Source organism: Ambystoma mexicanum, chromosome 4p (genome assembly GCF_040938575.1).
Source record: "Ambystoma mexicanum isolate Mex_15411 chromosome 4p, UKY_AmexF1_1, whole genome shotgun sequence".
Taxonomy (NCBI): Eukaryota; Metazoa; Chordata; class Amphibia; order Caudata; family Ambystomatidae; genus Ambystoma; species Ambystoma mexicanum.
The window spans coordinates 90,286,124-90,306,116 of record NC_090927.1 but is presented as its reverse complement, the minus strand read 5'-3'; the positions used below and the strand labels follow the sequence as shown (position 1 = coordinate 90,306,116).

Here is a 19,993-nt window from a genome sequence, read left to right as displayed (position 1 = left end):
GTAACCACTGTCACCAGCCAGAAACTGTGTAGAGGGGGACTTTAAAGTACCCTCTCGAATATGAACATAGGGGAAAAACTATTAACCCCTTCCAATACTTCCATTTTAAGATGGGTTGTACTGGTTTAGTGCCTAAGATTTGACTAGTAAAGCCAATGGAGACTTTACATGCCGAGGGAGACAGTTGTCAGCCACAGGGTATGGAGTCTATGCTTGGGGGTCGCTACGACACCCCTCTGTCGCTGCAGAGGTAAGGAATGGGCTGTAGAGGGAGGCAGCAGCTAAAAGTGTTGGGGAGGTAGAACATGGGCTGTAGAGGGAGACAGGAGCTAGAAGTGTTGGGGAGGTAGAACATGGGCTCTAAAGAGAGACCGGAACTAGGTCTGTTGATGCAGAGCAGGACACAGATTGTTGAGGGAGGTAGGAACAGCTCTGTAGCGGGAGACAGGAAATACACATGTTGGGCTACATAAAAATGGGGGTGCAGTGAGAGACAGGAACAATGTGTTTGTGGGGGTAGAAGTAGGGCTGTTGGAGTACACCAATACCAGGCAGGTTGGATGTGATGAGGGATCAAGAGTAAGACCCGGACACAGTGGAATTTTCTGTGATTATCAAAGACATTTATTATCAAAAGAAAAAAGAGGGGTTGGAGAAACCCTACCTATCCCTATCTCTATGAGGGGTTACCCTGCCTCAACAAAACTCCTGAATGTCTGTGCCAGGACGTTTAAATCAAATGAGTTCTCCATCCTGTGTCCAAAATCCTAAGCGGACGCTCACACACTAAACTCAATATAGCGTCACGGGAATGTCTCTGAGCTGTACACCAACAGATTCCTCCCAAAACTCCAAATATAACGTCCTGAAAGTGAAGAAAAGTTCCAGCAGAGAAGGGTCCTTCTCTTCCCCTAGAGTCTTTTGGCTTATTTGCAATGCCACTATATATACTTCACAAACCCCAAGGAGAATGGTTCTTCCCTTGATTCTCCTCCATTCACACAACTATTTCACAGTTCTTTCTTTGGACCTCTCATATCTTTTTACAGAAAAGGGGTATGACTCTTGCCTTGTGATACACAAAACAAAGTGGGGGGGGGTCTCTTCTTCTGTTCTCTCAGCTTTTCACAATTTTTTGGGGACGGAGGGGTCCTGCCCCAGTTCTCCAATCCTTGTTTTAGTCTCCTGCCAGGGTTTGTACTTTTCGATTTGGGTGTGGGTCCCTGATTTGCCCTCCCGACAGGTCGTTCTGCTACTTTTTTTTGGATAAAACATTTTTATTGTATTTTGACATAACCAAAACAGCCACCGAATCGGGGGCAAAGAACAACAAAACAACACATGCAGGCTCCCCGTCCCACCCAACTTCTGTTCATGTGGAGGCCACCACAGCATCACGATGTCAAGGCCCAGTTTCTTCCCATTTCCCCCATATCTTGGATGCTTTATTCGGGCAACCTCTTGCGCCATAGACTCGTCCATGTCGAGCATCCATTGTTCCTGTGTCGGAGGGTCAGGCGCTCCCCATTTTTGCGCAATGTTGCGTTTCACTAGGGCCATCGCAGTGTTCAATAGCAGTTTTTCCCATTTATTAGATTCAGACATGTCCGGTACACCCAATGTTAAGACCTTCGGATCTGGTTCGATAGGACAAGTGAGGGCTCTGGACAATTCCGTACAGCATGCAGTCCAATAGTCACGGATCCGAGGACATGTCCAGAGGATATGATAGAAGGTGCCTTCCTCCTCTCCACAACGGAGACAGTTCGGACTCACTACTCTCTTCCAGCCATATAAAAGAGTTCGAGGGTAGTACACTCTATGCAGGATTTTAAGTTGCACCAGTTTAAGTCTGGAGGAGATGGCTACCTCTCGTGGGTGCATTAGGACCTGGATCCAGTCCTCAGGGTCTATTTCCCCCATCTCCCTTTCCAATTTGGCCTTTAATCCCAATAGCTTGGGAATTGCGAAGGAGGTGATAGTGTTATAGAGAGTGGATGTACATTTGCTGGGGATATACTCGGGTAGCATATTGCGTTTGATCGGAGTGTAGTCGGGGATTGAATCACCTGGAGGTATATGAGTTCGGAGGGCATGGATCAATTGCGTGAAGTGGTATCGCTCGGTGTTGGGCAGTTGGAATATACCCTGGATGTCTTCAAATGAGGTTAGATTCCCTACTTTTAGGACATCTTTAATTCTAAGTATTCCCGCTCTTACCCAGCGCGGCCACGGTTCAAGTTTCTCGATTTCCTTCAGATTGTTGTTGTGCCAAAGGGGTTGTGCTGCTGTTATTTTGTCTTCCCACCCAACAAACACGTGTGTTTGCCTCCAAATCGTAGTGATGTGAGCCTTAATTGTGAGCGGGGGGGCCTACCCGGGGATTGGTACAGCTCCTGCAGCAGGTCCGTACCACCCTGAATGGGTCCCACTTCTGCCCTAATCTGAGGTAGCGCCCGATCCCCGTGGAGCAGTTCATTGACCACCGAGAGTTGAGAAGCCCAATAGGAAGTCTGGAGACGGGGTACGCCTATCCCACCCTCCCAGACTGACCTCTGCAAGGTAATTAATGCAATGCGTGAACGGGCACCCCCCGACGAGTTCCCTAAGAAGGGTTCCGATACGATTAAATTCAGGGGCAGGGATCGCAAGCGGGGCATTCTGCAAAACATAGAGGAATCTTGGTAATGACATCATTTTAAAGAGTGCGGCTCTCCCCATGAGGGTCAGAGGGAGGAGCTTCCAGTGGTGGACGCCGTTGACCAACCTATCCATGATCGGCTGGAGGTTGTGTCTTGCATATCTAGTGAGGTCAGGTGTTACCCAGATCCCCAAATATTTAAAGCCGTGTCGTTCAAGCCGGTATGGACAATTCGGTAACTTGGCCTGCTCCCCACCCTTCACCGGGAACATTACGGATTTCTTCCAATTAATTTTCAACCCACTGAATTCCCCGTAAGTGACTAGCATTTGAGTTACTATGGGGCAGCTCCGAACTTGGACAGCCAGGTATAATAGATCGTCTGCATAAAGAGATATGCGGTCTTCATGCCCTTCGGGCCACATGAATCCCTTCCATGCCCCGCTTTGACGAAGCCACAGTGCCAGTGGTTCAATGGCAAGGGCGAAGAGGAGAGGGGAAAAGGGACAGCCCTGCCGCGTGCCTCTACCTAAGGGTCCATCCATTCACTTTAACTTCTGCCCGGATGTTTGTATAAAGCAATTTTACCCAACCTAGGAAGCTGTCTCCAAATCCCATACGGGCCATGATTTCCCAAAGGCAATCCCAACGGACAGAATCAAATGCCTTCTCAAAATCTATTGCCAGCAGTGCTAATGGGGTATCAAGGATGGGGGCCCGTTCTAGCGCCAGGTGGAGTCGGCGCAGATTCATCCTGGTTGATTTATGAGGCATAAAGTCACACTGGTCTGGATGTATGTGTGTCTGCCTTGGCCAGGACCTTCAATTCGCCGTTGATTAGCGAGATCGGCCTATAAGATGCACATTGCTCTTGGGGTTTGTCCGGCTTGGGGATGATCACTATGGTGGCTTTACATAGGTCGTCCGGGAGGGAGCCCCGCTCTAGCGCGGTCAGCAGCATATGATGCAGGGGAGGTGCTACATTATTACCTCCCAGTTTCTGCCATATTTCCATGGGGAATCCGTTTGGACCCGGGGTCTTCCCCGGTTGCAGCTGCCCCAGGGCTTCTACCAGCTCGGCCTCAGAAAGATCAGAGTCCAGCATCTCGCGTTGCTGCGCCGATAGGGTAGGGGGCACCACCCCATCAAGGAGGGTCCGGTCCAGCGGTAGCTCCGAGGCGTGGTATAATTCTGCATAAAATTGGGCGAAGGCTTCTGCTATTTCGGCGTCTGAGCGACAGATCTCGCCCTGCGGGTGATGATCTCATGGACCGAGCGCCGACCCTCATCCCTCCTCTCGAGCCAAGCCAGCAGCTTACCGGCTTTATCCCCAAGCTCGTATATCCGGGCTTTGGATTCCCAGTGGGCCTCTTTGGCATTGTCTAGCGTAAGGTTTCGGAGGCATTCACTGGCGCGTTGAAGGGACATGTGAGTCTGTGGGGTAGGGTCTAGGGTATGCTTGTTCTCTCTGTGGGTTACCTCCTTCTCTGCCTCAGCTATCTTCCGGAACCTCTCCTTTCTTTTGTTCGCTGTCCAAGAGATTATCTCTCCCCGCAGCACGGCCTTGTAGGCCTCCCACAGCACCATTGGGTCGGTTTCATCAGAACCATTAATCTCGAAGTACTCAGTTGAGACCTCAGTAAGGCGGTCCACCAAATCCGAGCTGCCTAAATAGTAAGTGTTCAATAGCCACGTTCTGGGGGGGGGGCGTTCCCTGCAGTTGCTTTTCCACCAGGAGAGGCGAGTGGTCCGAAACTCCCTGGGGGAGCAAGTTTGCTGAGAGCATATTAAAGAGGTCTGTGTGTGGAACAAATAGGTAATGAAGCCTGGAAAGGGATCCATGGGCCCCGGAGTGGAACAAATAGCCTCTGGTTCCCGGGTGCAGTTCCCGCCATACATCACCAAGACCCAGGGCAGACACAAAGTTAAACAGCTTCGTGGAGAGGTTTGGGTTGCGTTGTCTAAGGTGCGAGCGATCTAAGGTGTTGCACATGACGTCATTGAAATCGCCTCCCAGGAACCACTTGTCCGATTGGTGCCTACCCATCAAGGAGGTCCGGTCATCAAGGAGTTCCTGCCCCAGCCCAGGTGGGGAATAAATGGAAACAAGTCCCAGTGTTTCTTCTCAGAGTGTCCCAAGCGCCATCACGTAGCGTCCACGAGGGTCCTGCTCTAGTGCATGCAAGACAAACAGGACCCGTTTATGTATAAGAATGAGGGTGCCCCTGGATCCCATGGTATATCCCGCATGGAAGGCGGCCTTGTAATTGGTGCGCAGAAAAAATTTACAGTGTGCCCCCGCAAGGTGTGTTTCTGTGAGCAAAGCCACGTCAAGGGAGTATCTGGAAAGTAGCTGCTTGACCAGACGTCTTTTGATCGTGGAGCCCATCCCATTCACGTTCCAGGTGAGAATCTTGAGAGAGCTGGGGCGCGTGGACATGGATAGGTGAGATTGGTCAAGTGGCATCTAGTAGAGGTGTAAGAGGGATAAGCAAGCTGCCCCGAGGGTTCAGCCCCAGTGTGTGAACATGCGGTGCAAGAGAGCTAAAGATTGAGGTCTGAAGCGCTGTTCCTGTGTGCTGTGGTCCCAACTGGCCAGGAACTCCACCATCCCTGGAGAACTACCAGGGAGGGTCGGTCCTGAAATAACAAAAAATGTTCCCCAACTAACTCCTCCCTCCCCCTCCCTATACTCCACCCCAACCTCAAGTACCTGTCGACCCAACATTGCTGACAATCAAAAAGAGTAGATTGTCAGCTTTAACTGCCCTTATTAAAGTTCAACTAGAAAGTCAAGGGGGGGGGCTGTGATGGTGTTGTACCCCCTCTTAAACACCCAAGTGGGAGGGCAGCGATCCCCCGCTCACCGCATTACAAGTGTGAAATCGCCTTCAGTAGTCCCATGGCTTCGTTTTGTCAGTGACCACAGAGTGGGTACCCCGTGGGCAAGGCCCTCGGCGGGTTCAGGACGGTGGCCCATCACCCCCATCTTCTAGCGGGTCTGGTAGTGGTGGCCGGTCCGGCCTGGGATGTTGCTCCGGTGATGGTCTGGGGTTCCTGTTTCTGTTATTGTTACCTCGGGGTGCGGACCAGTCTCCTTCAATGTGCTGCTCCGCCCAACGCCATGCCTCTCCAGGATCATCGAAGTGGACCGTCGTGCCTTTGTGATACATTTTTAATTGTGCGGGAAACAGGAGGCCGTACTTGACTCCCAATGTCTGCAGTTGCTTCTTAAGCTTCCCAAAGGACTGTCTCGCTTTCTGTACTTCCCTGGTATAGTCGGGGAAGAAGGCCAGTCTAGATCCGTTGAATGTAATTGTACCCTTGGATCTTGCGAGTTGTAAGTGCGCATCCCGGTCTCGATAGTTTAAGAACCTTGCGATCACGGTGCGTGGGGGAGCGCCGGGCAGTGGTCTACCTACGGGCATTCGGTGCGCTCTATCGATGGAAAAGAACTTTGAAAAGGATTGCAAGTCGAACAGGTCTGTTAACAATTGTTCCAAAAAGAGTTCCATGCAGGGCCCTTCCTCTTTCTCAGGGATACTAAGGATGTGAACGTAATTGCGTCTGGACCTTCCCTCGCTCTCCTCCACCCTGGCCCCCAGCGTCTTGAGTGTGGCCGAGATTCCATGGATCTGTTGCTGCACATTGTGTAGGCCGTCTTCCATCGTCGCAATCCGTTGTTCTGCCTCTCCAGTGCGCGCGGACAGCTTTTGGAGGTTGTGTCTAAGGAGGGAGACGTCGAGGCTTATGCGGTCTATCTTCTGCTCCATAGATGAGCGGGAATCTGCAATGGCCGCCATGACGTCTTTAAGCGAGAGCGCATGATCAGTCTCCATCCCGCCGGGATGTAGCGGTTGGGAATCCGTCTGTTGTGATGAGGGCATGGTATATTGTTCAATTCTGTTCTGCATGTTGGGTTTCCTCGTCTTTTCTTTCCCCATGGTCGCACCCCGATCCTGGGGCAGTAGCCCGATAACAGTGTTATTACCAAGGGCCTTCGGTGGTGTTCCACCCCCACTCCGTGTGCTCCGTGTCCCAGGGCTGTGGTCTGACGTCTAGGTCGGTGTTGCCGGTTCTTCTCCTTCTCGGCGGGCCCCCTCTGCGAGCATTGGTTCTGCAATGCAAGGCAAAGCGTGCAAGTAGTATATGAGTTGGTGCCTCGGTACAGCGAGTTCTTTCAGGATCTGTACTCCAGACCTTCCCGCTCGTCAAGGCCACCCCGTTCCTCCAGTGGCCAATTCGCCAGATCCACTGCGCACTGGAGCGGATTAATGGGGGAAGACCCGGGAGCCGCTCTCGACGAGGCCTGGCTCTTCTTCACAGATATGACGGGTGGGGAAACCAGTTTGCGTCCCGGGGGGAGGGCAGGAGGGTTAAGGTTCGCGTAGGAGCGCCCAGCTCCTTCCGCGGTCTTTTCCTCGGCCGAGACCGTCGTAGCACCTCGTCACCCAGGGCGTGCCGTTCGTTAAGTCTCTTCACTCAGGCGGCCATTTTAGGAGAGCACCAGGCGGTTCTTCGTCCTCCTTCACCTCGACGTATCTTCGTTCCCTGCTTCCGAATATTTTCACCGCCTGGACCGAGTGAGCACCACGGTTCCCACTAAGCATGGAGGTAGTTTTCAAGTTTTATAATTAGCGATATCAGGCGATTTATCAGGATTCATGCGGCGATCGCGGGAGCGACGGAGAGCTACGTCCTCCTCATCGCGCTGCTAGCCACGCCCCTGGTCGTTCTGCTACTTGACTTGGGTGCAGGTTCCAGACTTGCTGGGCGCCAGGTTTACTCTCCTGCCAGGGCATTTTAAGTCTTCTTAATATTTGCATGCAGGTTCACGTTCTTCATTGGCAGTTTTTAGTTGTTGTATCCAGGTATTATACTTCTTATATTTCGGGCCACCGACCCTTCTCGAGATAATCTTATTGTCCCAATTTCCTTGTAAGGGCTCCTGTTTGTTGTTAATGATACGCAGCGTTCAGACGGAAGTGCCATGGTGTCCCATTTGGTTGCCCTGGGGTTACTGGTGAATTTTGGCAGCTATGGCGTCCCTCAGGTTTCTCTGGTTCCTCTGCGGTCCATCTGCTGACTGGGAGTGCGTCTCGTCTGCCTTTTTGTCCGCATTGCCTTTTGCTTTGCTCTGCGGTTCCTGCTGCTCCTCCTAGCAGCATGGTCAACACTTCTTGGCCCGACCTCTCTGGATGCCGTCTTCACCCGTCTGCCGTCTTCTCTCGTCTCCTTGCCTTGAACTGCTTCACTTCCTCCCGTGTTCTAACCAGCATTGGGAGTCTCAAATCTACCTTTCTGCACAGGTGTTCTGCTTTTGAATGTCCCGGCACCTATTAACAACTTCCAACGACTAGAATACAGCGTTGGTTTGCCGCTCATGGTGATCTTTATCACCCCGTCCCTCTTCCTTGTCTCAGTGTTGGAAGGGAGGGGGACACATAAGGCTCAGTGCTGGTTGTGTCAATGTTATAAAAGCGAGGAGAACAGGCATAAGATTGATGATCAACCATTAGTGGAGGTTCTCTATCCACATTACAGTAGGCCACACAAGAATGGGGACAATGTGAATAGGTGCTACCCAGAAATATAGCTAAAGACTTGTTCTGATCCCAGGGTCTTACTTTGCTTCCCAAGGGTTGTCCTCCCCCGCCTGGTCCTCCCACAGATAGCCACCCCCAGGGTCAGAGTCAAGTAGCTTCTGCCTTTCCCGGGCCACATGAGAGGGAAGTTTCCGTCTGCAAAACAGTGATGAGTTTGCTTGATTCGTCCCATGGGGAACATAGGAACAGGCCTCTTGACGGAGATCAGAACTAGGGGTGATGAGTGAGATAGGAAAGTGGCAGTAGAAGGAGACAAGATCTAAGAGTGCTGAGGCAGATAGAAACAGGGCCATTGGGGTAGGCCAAAGCTAGGAGTATTGGGGGAGAGCATAACATGGCTGTTGATGGAAACCAGAGCAAGGAGTGCTTGGGGAGATAGAAACAGTGGTGTAAGGGGAGATAGGAACCCAGTGTCTTATGGGAGGGAGCCAGTGGCCTGTTGGGTTCCCCCTGGAAATGGGACAGCTAGTGAGATGTATATTGGCGGTGATCTCTCAACTTTCATGAAACAGCTTATAACATGGACATCAAAGTTTCCACTGGGTTATGATATACAATAATGTCTGTTCTAAAACTCATTCTATGATAACAAAAAATGCCTCTTACGGTTTTACAAGGTGGTTGTTCAGGGGTAGAATTGGTTGGGTTCTCATTAACTTAATGTAATTCAGGTTTTTGGTAATGATGTTTTTACTACAGATACATGGTTGCCTGTGTAGTATTTCTCCCCATTGCAGTTCATGGAGAAGTAGGTGCCACCAGGAGCAGAATGCAGTGATGTTTCTCCCATGGTGCATTGCATTACTGAAGCCATTCTGAAATTAAAAGCTGCCATTTTATTTTGTCGATGCAAGCGGCGATCCCGAGGGAAGCAGAAAAAGAAAAGTGCTCAAAATGAATGAAGTGGATTTATATTAGTGAAGAGGTTGGAGGGGGAAGAGGGTGAAATGCGAAGTGACAGAGTTAGGTGTGGACTGCAGACAATTCTCATTTTACCAGCGGGCAATGGAAAGGTCAGGGAGGGGCTGACAAAAGGAGGAGTGGACACATGGAGAGTTGCACTGGGGATTGCAAGACTTTAAATTGTCGAGGAGTTTCCCATTCACTGGTAAATGAAACCCACCATCTTGGTTTGTTAATGAATGTGAGCACATTCACAGTGAAAACGTAGTGATTTATTGGCAATTTCAAGGCAAAATGTATGCAAGAACAAAGGGAGACTCCTAAAAATGCTTTTCAAAATGTAGGCTGAAACACCAAGTTGATCATTTTGTAATATTATGAGATAGTGGTCGCCCAGGGTGCAACAGAAATCAACAGGGACATCGCCCATGGGTGGTGGGAACTGATAATTTAATTGCAGTGAGTTTTGGACCTTGGCTGTAGGCCTGGCTCACTGGCCATAGCAATGGCGAGGGGGTCGGAAGGTGAGCATCTCCGGGGGCCTCCGATTCACCAGAAGTCAGGACATGTGTAGATGTGAAGACTTGCACTCCGCTGGCACAGGAAGGAAAGAACAGGGAGACAGGCCTTCTTTGTCTATGTCCTCAGACTCCGGACCCACCTCCCCCAGAGGAAGCTCAGGACCCTCCTCTTCGTAGAATGGCTCCTCCTTAGCACCTATGCCCACACCCCCTTCACTCCCCACCTAACCTCAGACTGGACAATCTCCTCCTCCCTGTTCCCGCCCCTGGTTACATGTAGATTCCTTGATGCCACATTGCCCACTCAACCCCTCCCTTGTTATTAGCTCCCTGCTCACCTATTGATCCCTTGTGATCTGCGTCCCTCACTGTGAACGTCCCTCTATGGCTTGGAAAGTGCTCGGATGCTTCCCGAAGCGATGGACTTGCGCAATAAGTACCCTACGAATAATAATAATAATGATGATGAAGTGTTCGACTGCGAGTAATGAAGATTCAACTGGGGCTTCAAATTCATGCCCCCGATATGCAACTTCCTCTTGTGCCCCTGCCCTCAAAGTTCGAGGGAGCAGATGCGATAATGCATCACTGCTTTTGATGCACTTGGCCTGGATATCTGGCTATCATACCTCAGATGTCTGGCATTATTAATGGAATATCGCCCAACATTAGGTGGAAGCTGATTAAGTCCTGTTTAGTGAGAAATAGCATATGTCTTAGCATTTCTCGGCTTCTCTTCCCTGCTCTCTTTCTTCCTTCCTGCTGCCTCTCTGCCATCTTCTATATAATGCTCCCCTTTGTTTATTTCTCTCTTCACTCTGTATGTCTATCATGCTCCTTTGATCTCAGTCAGAATCCACTCTAACTCTTTCTTATCTCTTATCTTTCTTTCTCTCTCCACTTTTCCTATCTTGCGCCGGCCTCTCAGATCTCTTTGCTTCTATTCTCGCTTTGCCTTTTCTGTGTGACGGCTCTTTTTATTACTTCTATACCAACTCCCTCTTTCTCTCTATTATGCCACTTTTATTGTCATCTTCCCTTTGTTTATCTTTTTTCTGACTTTCCTGCTTCTCAAATGCCCTCTTCTCTCCCTGCTCGCCCCTTGATGTATCTCTTCCTCTCTGTTCTACATATTCCTCTCCTCTGTTCTCTCTGCTGCTCTTCCCTCTAACCTGATAAAGGGGGCCCACAGTGTCTTCATTCACATAAGTAGTTCATCTTTAGTGCAGGGGTAATGGGCCCTCAGTCTCCACCATCTCCTGACTCACTTTTCTCCTTCCAGCTCTCTCCCCTTCTACCTGAACATTCCGGCTTTTCAACTCCAAACATTCTACACCCCGAATTCCAGTGTTGGACCCCCTTCCTCATTGATGACATGCCCTCCTGTGGGCCCATGACACCGTAACTAATAAACAGGTATTCATGATTCACACACGCTTGTAACATAACTCTATGATCTTTCTCTCTTGATTCTGCATCTAAGAACTCTCCTGTTTTTGCTTTGCCTTTTCTCTGCCTTTCTTATCTCTTCCCTTGTTTCTCTTTTCCCACCACCCTTCTCCTCTACTTCTGTTTTTCCTCTGTTCTTTCTCTGAACCTTTGTTCTGTCTCCTCACTTTATATTTTTCTTATCAGCCTCCAAAATATGTGCTATGACTTTGACCCTCCTTCATCCATCCTTTTTCACTATCCGTGTACTCTCACGTTACTCTTCACAAGTTCTCCAATATCTACGCCAGCTTCAGAATTAGTCTTTCTGCTTCCATTAGTGCTGGAGCCCATACAAATACATCTTCAAGTAATCATTCCAGTCTTCAGCTAAGACTCCTAGGGCTTCATTCCCCAAAAATACTATGGGCCTCATTACAACCTTGGTGCTAAGTGCACCAACTTTACCACCATGGTCTAAACTCTGTTTACACCATGGTGAATGGTGGATTTACCGCCCCATTCCAAGGTGAGTGGGGCGGTAAATCCCCATTTCCCATTTTCCCTTCCCCATTCCCATTTTTGCCCCATAGGGCATAATGGGAGTGGGGAAGGCGCTAATTACGGCGCCGTAAATTATGGCGGCGTAATTAGCAACATGGCAGGTTAGCGCCATGGGGCCTCATTACGACCCAGGCGGTAAGTTACCGCCTGGGCCGTGACTTTACCACCATGGCGTAAACTACGTTTACGCCATGGTGGTTGGCGGACTTACCGCCCCATTCCGAGTTTGGCGGGGCGGTAAGCCCCCAATCCCCATTTACGCTTCCCCATTCCCATTTTTGCCCCATAGGGCATAATGGGAGTGGGGATGGCGTTAATTACGCCACCGTAAATTACGGTGGCGTAATTAACTCCATGGTCCCTTAGCGCCATGGATTTTAACACCTGCTAAAAGCAGGTGTTAAATCCGCCATGGCGCTAAGGGACCTCGTACTCAGGCGGTAAGGGTCGGCGCTGTTTACGGCGCCGTAAACCCCTTACCGCCTGAGTTGTAATGAGGCCCATGGATTTTAACGCCTGCTAAAAGCAGGTGTTAAAATCAGAATCAGGCGTTAAGGGTTAACGGTGGCGTTAACCCTTAACGCCTGAGTTGTAATGAGGCCCTATGAGTGGTAAATGATTTCTCCACAGTCATTAATGCTCCACCGGGTGTTAATGTGATGGTAAAGATTTCGCCACAATCGCATAGGTTATATCAGGCATGTGGTGTCGGTACTTGCAGAAACAAACGCCTCTCTATGATTACTTGAGTGTTGACAGCGAAGAAGCAATACACACTTGTCGACGGATGCTTACAGATATTACTCCTTAGCTGCGGGTTGTTCTCATTTCCAGTGGTAATTTACCACTGCTTCAAGATGTCATAATTTTCTGTAATGGATATTGCTGTCGTTAATGAATCTAGCACTAGCAGTCACGTTACCACTTATGGTAAACTGTCAGAGTGGAGATGTCAGACAAGAGGTATTTTGCCCTTCTGTGTATGGCAATATTTTACTTCAAACTGTAATTTCTCTTTATCGCTACCAATAGCCCTACCACCATTTTTGCACTGAGGCCTTTCACCTCTCATGATGTCATGCTCTAGAAAAGATTATGACGTCAGAGGACTGAGTGGCCACATTCACTTTAACTGAATATTGGTCTCTCCCAGATAGCAGCAGCAGCATCAGCATGGGGGCGGGGTAGCCCTCATGTAAGCCCAGTTCCTGCCACCGTATCAAGGTTCTCAGAAAAACTGCTTTCTTTTTTACCATCTAGGGCCATCACGCACTGCATCCCGCAGCCGAACAAGCAGCACTTCTCGCCAACACCGCAGTCGCCATCGTTGGTGCAGTTATTTCTTAAGACACGTGCACATTGCTGTTCCAGCATCAAGTCGACGGGGCAAAATCCTGGCCTCACTGCAACACAAAAGGGGCAAAGCGAGTTTGGTTAGGAATCAAGAGTTAGGAGCAGAAACGTCAGCATTTACCACATCCCTAGATATGTACATTTTCAAACACATCTCAAGACGGCACTATCTCCCTGTAGGATATCAAACTATTCTCAACTTCTCTTAAAAGAACCTCATTTGTTACATGATCCATTTTATTCCACCTGTGTAGAGTGCATATATTTCAATTGGCACCTACTAAGTAGATCTCCGAAAAAATCCTAAACCTCACGCTCTGCATCACTTACCATAACATCAGGAAATGGAAAACCTTCATAGGGGCAGTTTCATGACATTTGATTATATTAGATCAGAATTGACTCTTAGAAAATATAGAGATGATTGTGCCACTCTAAATTAAACCTTTATGGAGTAAATTGCACGGTGGGGGACCACTTCCATTTCCATGGGAAAGTTTCTCTACCAGCAATTCTACTCGTTACATTCACATCGGGGTAAGTGAAGCGTAAAGCACAAGCAAAATCCTCTTTACACCAAACCTTTCCAGAGCGTGTTAGAAGAGCGCAAATGCCTCACGAAATGAACACTCTCTCTATACCAACTCCCTCTTTCTCTCTATTATGCCACTTTTATTGTCATCTTCTCTTTGTTTATCTTTTCTCTAAATCTCCTCCTTCTCAAATGCCCTCTTCTCTCCCTGCTCGCCCCTTGATGTATCTCTGCCTCTCTGTTCTACATATTCCTATCCTCTGTTCTCTCTGCTGCTCTTCCCTCTAACCTGATAAAGGGGCCCCACAGTGTCTTCATTCACATAAGTAGTTCATCTTTAGTGCAGGGGTAATGGGCCCTCAGTCTCCACCATCTCCTGACTCACTTTTCTCCTTCCAGCTCTCTCCCCTTCTACCTGAACATAGAGAATTTACAAGGGCTTACTGTGAATCTGCATGCTTTTACCAGGTGAAAAAGCCAGGCAGATTCCGGAGAAATCCATTGGGTGTCCAAACGACACAAAGGTGTCACGTGGGCGGGAAACCAGGGGGATTAGTAAGGTTGACTGGAAAAGGTGGAATAATTTTAAGTCCTGTGCATCGCCCAAATCTGCCTGCCAAATTATTTAAAATCCAGTGAATCAGAAAGAGTAGTGGCAAGAGTGTATTGCACGTTTTAATACCACATTTTAGGATCTGCTGGACTTAGAAAATGAACACCCATGATCCATTTTAAATGTTGGATGGTTTATTTACACCCACAAACGTATACTAATGATGAACAAAATATATATGTCTGCGGTAGGGTTTTCACGCGGGGAGCTATAGTCTTCCTGGGGAGTCATCTAAACACAGCAGAGCCTGGCTTTCTCCTCATAGGAAAAGGTCTTGTTAATGCTGGGCCGGCATCGTCATGTTTAACCCGTCCAGGGTGAGAATGACAAATCCCCAACTTCCACCTGCTGGGTGTGAAAAATCTCTCCAAACCACCTCCCTTGCAAACTGCTGACTTCAGACACAGAAAGCAGGCAACACCTAGTGACAATACCAGTGCATTATCGGAACGATTGGATAGCATGCTTTATTTACTTAAAACCCGTAAACATACAGACAATCATATTGAATCTATGAGCCTTGAATTACCAGCACTGTTTATTTACACTGACATTTTCTTCCAGATCAATTAACTGTTTCCATGGCAAATATCTTCAATTCAGGTCAATGAGTTATGTTCAAGTCACTGAATGATTCAAGATCCAAATCTAGTGACTAGCTCTCTGGTTGTCCATTGTGAGCCGGCTGGCAGTCCTTGGCGGGAGCTGTAATGCTCCCCATATTACTTGACACTGCATCATTCAGCATCTGTCGTGATTCTTCGGTATTCTTTGCACCCTGTGCCGATTGCCCGTGCATCAGCTGTTCTTCCTTCGTCTTGGGTCGCCTCATATCTTGGATGAGAAAAGAAGATCAGTAGCCTTTGTTTGTAGCTTCTGTGTGTCGTGTGCATGTTGAGTGTGAAAAAACGTGTTTCCGGGACTTTGCCATTTTGCAGTTCTTGGTTTGCAATCTAGCAATGTCCAGGCATCTGGCGTTATGTTGGCTTCCAGAGATTGTGAGAATAGTGGGGGCATAAGTGGTTAGTGCCTTGTAGGAGATACCAGCTGCCTTGAGGGCCATGCAGGTGTTTATTGGCAGCCAGTGTAGTTCCCTAGGATCAAGGTGATGCAATCATACTTTAGTGGTTCTCTGATGTTATGGGCTGCTGCCTGCAGCATGCACTTGAGGAGAGCCAAGGTGGTGTCAAGGTCACTGGCACCATCCAGGTGAGAGGTGACTAGTCCTTGGATGGCCACACTGAGCCCTGCAACAGAAAAGTAGGGCTTTAGGTGAGAATTAGTACCATGCTTACTGATTATGTTGATTTGAGTGTTGAAGGACATGCCACCGTCAGCAAAGAAACCTACTGATTTTGTGAGGTTGGTGGAGTGAAGCAGTCAAAGTTCATAAATTTGATCCAGCTCTGTATCTGTGCTTTTTTATGTTTTGGCCAAGGAGAACTAATTGTTCCTCTTTTGGGTTGATTTTTAGGTATACTGTAGACATCCAATTTTAGATTAGGGTTAGGAATGTCTTCTGCTGTGTATGTCGTACGATGATGATGTGATCTCCAGATTTTTTGAAACAAGGAAAATCCATTGGCGCACTCCAATTGAGGTAAGATGATAAACGCCTTTAATAGCAGCATAGCAAAGTGGAGCTCATACATCAACGGGACAGGTCACCATGAATAAATCTAATCTGATTATGCCCCTCCCATAACAGAGCACGGCTTTTACTCTTCTGAGCACATTGAAACCAATGAGAAGGACACACATCGCACTACTCATTAAAACAATCATAGGGAGTAACTTTGGGTTTCCTGCTTATCTTGCTACCTTTAAAAGGGAAATCATAATTATCTCCTGCAGGGAGGCCCACAGCATTTTGCAGCTGTGTCTTGTTCATAAAGATATATAGCAATTTGATCTAGCTTTGACTACAAGGCAGTGTCATCCAGACTCAACCGGTACAATTAAAATCATTCCAGTTCATAGCAATAGCCTCGCCATGCTGGGCATGAGTAATGCAGCCAGAAGAATTATTGCTTGTGAGTGCCAAGTGGAAACACTTATGCGTGTGCCAGCGTCTCACAGTCAAAATGGAGTCGCACATCTATCCAGGCCATCGAGGGATTATATTGGCCTGGCCTAACAACTTCTAGCAGTGTTCATATTGGTTTGATTCATAAAGCAGCAATACATTTCTTCTTTCGAAAGCAGCACATATCACCCTGTCACATGTACTGCCTTTCATATTTCCACCACAGCTGTCTGCACAGTGGTGGCTCTCAATGTCTCTGTTGTCAATTAGTTTCCCAAGTGACTTCACATAGAGAGTGAAGATGGCAGGTGGGAGGATGCATCCATGATGGACAGCACATGTCACTGGTCAGAGCTGTTGTATTTATCTGCATTCAGACTCTAACAAGGACCAAAGAGCAAAGAAGGCTAGTAGATGGTTGGTAGAGGATTACAGCACAAACGTTAAGGCCGCCCCAAAGGGGACAAGTGGCAGATGTTGAGTTGAGTTTTTCTAGTGCCCATTTGGATGAGCTTGCACCAATTCATATGATATAAACCGGTTCAGGAAGGCCGGTGGAAGCCCACACATGAACGTATAATGCTGATCATCTTACTGTCAGGTACTGTAGACATCCAATTTTAGATTAGGGTTAGGAATGTCTTCTGCTGTGTATGTCGTAGGATGATGATCGTACCATACCTTGGATGGTGACTGTCTCAGTGCTGCATTGTGCTCTGCACCGGGAATTATATTCATGTTGGAGGTCAGGTTTCTTGCAGGTAGGGTCTCCCTTGTCCAAGGCAAGGTAGCGTCATAAATACCTTGGACGGTCTCTGTCTCAGTGCTGCATTGTGCTCTGCACCGGAATTATATTCATGTGGAGGTCAGGTTTCTTGCAGGTAGGGTCTCCCTTGTCCAAGGCGAGGTAGCCTCATCAATACCTTGGATGGTCTCTGTCTCAGTGCTGCATTGTGCTCTGCACCGAGAATTATATTCATGTTGGAGGTCAGGTTTCCTGCAGGTAGGGTCTCCCTTGTCCAAGGCGAGGTAGCATCATAAATACCTTGGACGGTCTCTGTCTCAGTGCTGCATTGTGCTCTGCACCGGAATTATATTCATGTGGAGGTCAGGTTTCTTGCAGGTAGGGTCTCCCTTGTCCAAGGCGAGGTAGCCTCATCAATACCTTGGATGGTCTCTGTCTCAGTGCCGCATTGTGCTCTGCACCGGGAATTATATTCATGCCGGAGGTCTGGTTTCTTGCAGGCAGGGTCTCCCTTGTCCAAGGCGAGGTAGCGTCATCAATACCTTGGAAGGGCTCTGTCTCAGTGCTGCATTGTGCTCTGCACTGGGAATTATATTCATGCTGGAAGTCAGGTTTCTTGCAGGTAGGGTCTCCATTGTCCAAGGCGAGGTAGCGTCATCAATACCTTGGATGGGCTCTGTCCCAGTGCTGCATTGTGCTCTGCACCGGGAATTATATTCATGTTGGAGGTCAGGTTTCTTGCAGGTAGGGTCTCCCTTGTCCAAGGCAAGGTAGCATCATCAATACCTTGGAAGGGCTCTGTCTCAGTGCTGCATTGTGCTCTGCACCGGGAATTATATTCATGTTGGAGGTCAGGTTTCTTGCAGGTAGGGTCTCCCTTGTCCAAGGCAAGGTAGCGTCATAAATACCTTGGACGGTCTCTGTCTCAGTGCTGCATTGTGCTCTGCACCGGAATTATATTCATGTGGAGGTCAGGTTTCTTGCAGGTAGGGTCTCCCTTGTCCAAGGCGAGGTAGCCTCATCAATACCTTGGATGGTCTCTGTCTCAGCGCTGCATTGTGCTCTGCACCGAGAATTATATTCATGTTGGAGGTCAGGTTTCCTGCAGGTAGGGTCTCCCTTGTCCAAGGCGAGGTAGCATCATAAATACCTTGGACGGTCTCTGTCTCAGTGCTGCATTGTGCTCTGCACCGGAATTATATTCATGTGGAGGTCAGGTTTCTTGCAGGTAGGGTCTCCCTTGTCCAAGGCGAGGTAGCCTCATCAATACCTTGGATGGTCTCTGTCTCAGTGCCGCATTGTGCTCTGCACCGGGAATTATATTCATGCCGGAGGTCTGGTTTCTTGCAGGCAGGGTCTCCCTTGTCCAAGGCGAGGTAGCGTCATCAATACCTTGGAAGGGCTCTGTCTCAGTGCTGCATTGTGCTCTGCACTGGGAATTATATTCATGCTGGAAGTCAGGTTTCTTGCAGGTAGGGTCTCCATTGTCCAAGGCGAGGTAGCGTCATCAATACCTTGGATGGGCTCTGTCCCAGTGCTGCATTGTGCTCTGCACCGGGAATTATATTCATGTTGGAGGTCAGGTTTCTTGCAGGTAGGGTCTCCCTTGTCCAAGGCAAGGTAGCATCATCAATACCTTGGAAGGGCTCTGTCTCAGTGCTGCATTGTGCTCTGCACCGGGAATTATATTCATGTTGGAGGTCAGGTTTCTTGCAGGTAGGGTCTCCCTTGGCCAAGGCAAGGTAGCGTCATCAATACCTTGGATGGGCTCTGTCTCAGTGCTGCATTGTGCTCTGCACCGGGAATTATATTCATGTTGGAGGTCAGGTTTCTTGCAGGTAGGGTCTCCCTTGTCCAAGGCGAGGTAGCGTCATCAATACCTTGGATGGGCTCTGTCTCAGTGCTGCATTGTGCTCTGCACCGGGAATTATATTCATATTGGAGGTCAGATTTCTTGCAGGTAGGGTCTCCCTTGTCCAAGGCGAGGTAGCATCGTCAATACCTTGGATGGTCTCTGTCTCAGTGCTGCATTGTGCTCTGCACCGGGAATTATATTCACGCCGGAGGTCAGGTTTCCTGCAGGCAGGGTCTCCCTTGTGCAAGGTGAGGTAGCATCATTAATACCTTGGATGGTCTCTGTCTCAGTTCTGCATTGTGCTCTGCACCGAGAATTATATTCATGTTGGAGGTCAGATTTCTTGCAGGTAGGGTCTCCCTTGTCCAAGGCGAGGTAGTGTCATCAATACCTTGGATGGGCTCTGTCTCAGTGCTGCATTGTGCTCTGCACCGGGAATTATATTCATGTTGGAGGTCAGATTTCTTGCAGGTAGGGTCTCCCTTGTCCAAGGCGAGGTAGCGTCATCAATACCTTGGATGGGCTCTGTCTCAGTGCTGCATTGTGCTCTGCACCGGGAATTATATTCATGTTGGAGGTCAGGTTTCTTGCAGGTAGGGTCTCCCTTGTCCAAGGCGAGGTAGCGTCATCAATACCTTGGATGGGCTCTGTCTCAGTGCTGCATTGTGCTCTGCACCGGGAATTATATTCATATTGGAGGTCAGATTTCTTGCAGGTAGGGTCTCCCTTGTCCAAGGCGAGGTAGCATCATCAATACCTTGGATGGTCTCTGTCTTAGTGCTGCATTGTGCTCTGCACCAGGAATTATATTCATGCCGGAGGTCAGGTTTCCTGCAGGTAGGGTCTCCCTTGTCCAAGGCGAGGTAGCGTCATCAATACCTTGGATGGGCTCTGTCTCAGTGCTGCATTGTGCTCTGCACCGGGAATTATATTCATGTTGGAGGTCAGGTTTCTTGCAGGTAGGGTCTCCCTTGTCCAAGGCGAGGTAGCGTCATCAATACCTTGGATGGTGACTTTCGAATGGATTGTGTCCTCCCACGTAGTCCTCATTTTATGATCAGTCGTTAGAGGGCGCTGTGCTCGAGGTTGTGGCGTCGATTGTCCTTCGACGGACTCTGTACTCTGTCGACGTCGCCGATGGTTTAATAGCTCGAACCGCGCCCGTTGCTTAAGTTCCGTTTTTCTGATCGCTTCGCTATCGAGAAC

At 48.8% G+C, this 19,993-nt stretch overlaps 1 protein-coding gene across 1 annotated transcript in view; it reads right to left on the bottom strand.

Annotated features, from left to right (window-relative positions):
• The window catches only part of LOC138452780 (WAP four-disulfide core domain protein 8-like), a 139,537-nt gene that overhangs the window by 61,237 nt on the left and 58,307 nt on the right, over positions 1-19,993 (bottom strand). The window contains exon 4 of the mRNA XM_069605121.1: positions 12,917-13,066. Coding sequence (XP_069461222.1) covers positions 12,917-13,066 — 150 coding nt within the window. The remainder of the gene's footprint in view (positions 1-12,916; positions 13,067-19,993) is intronic.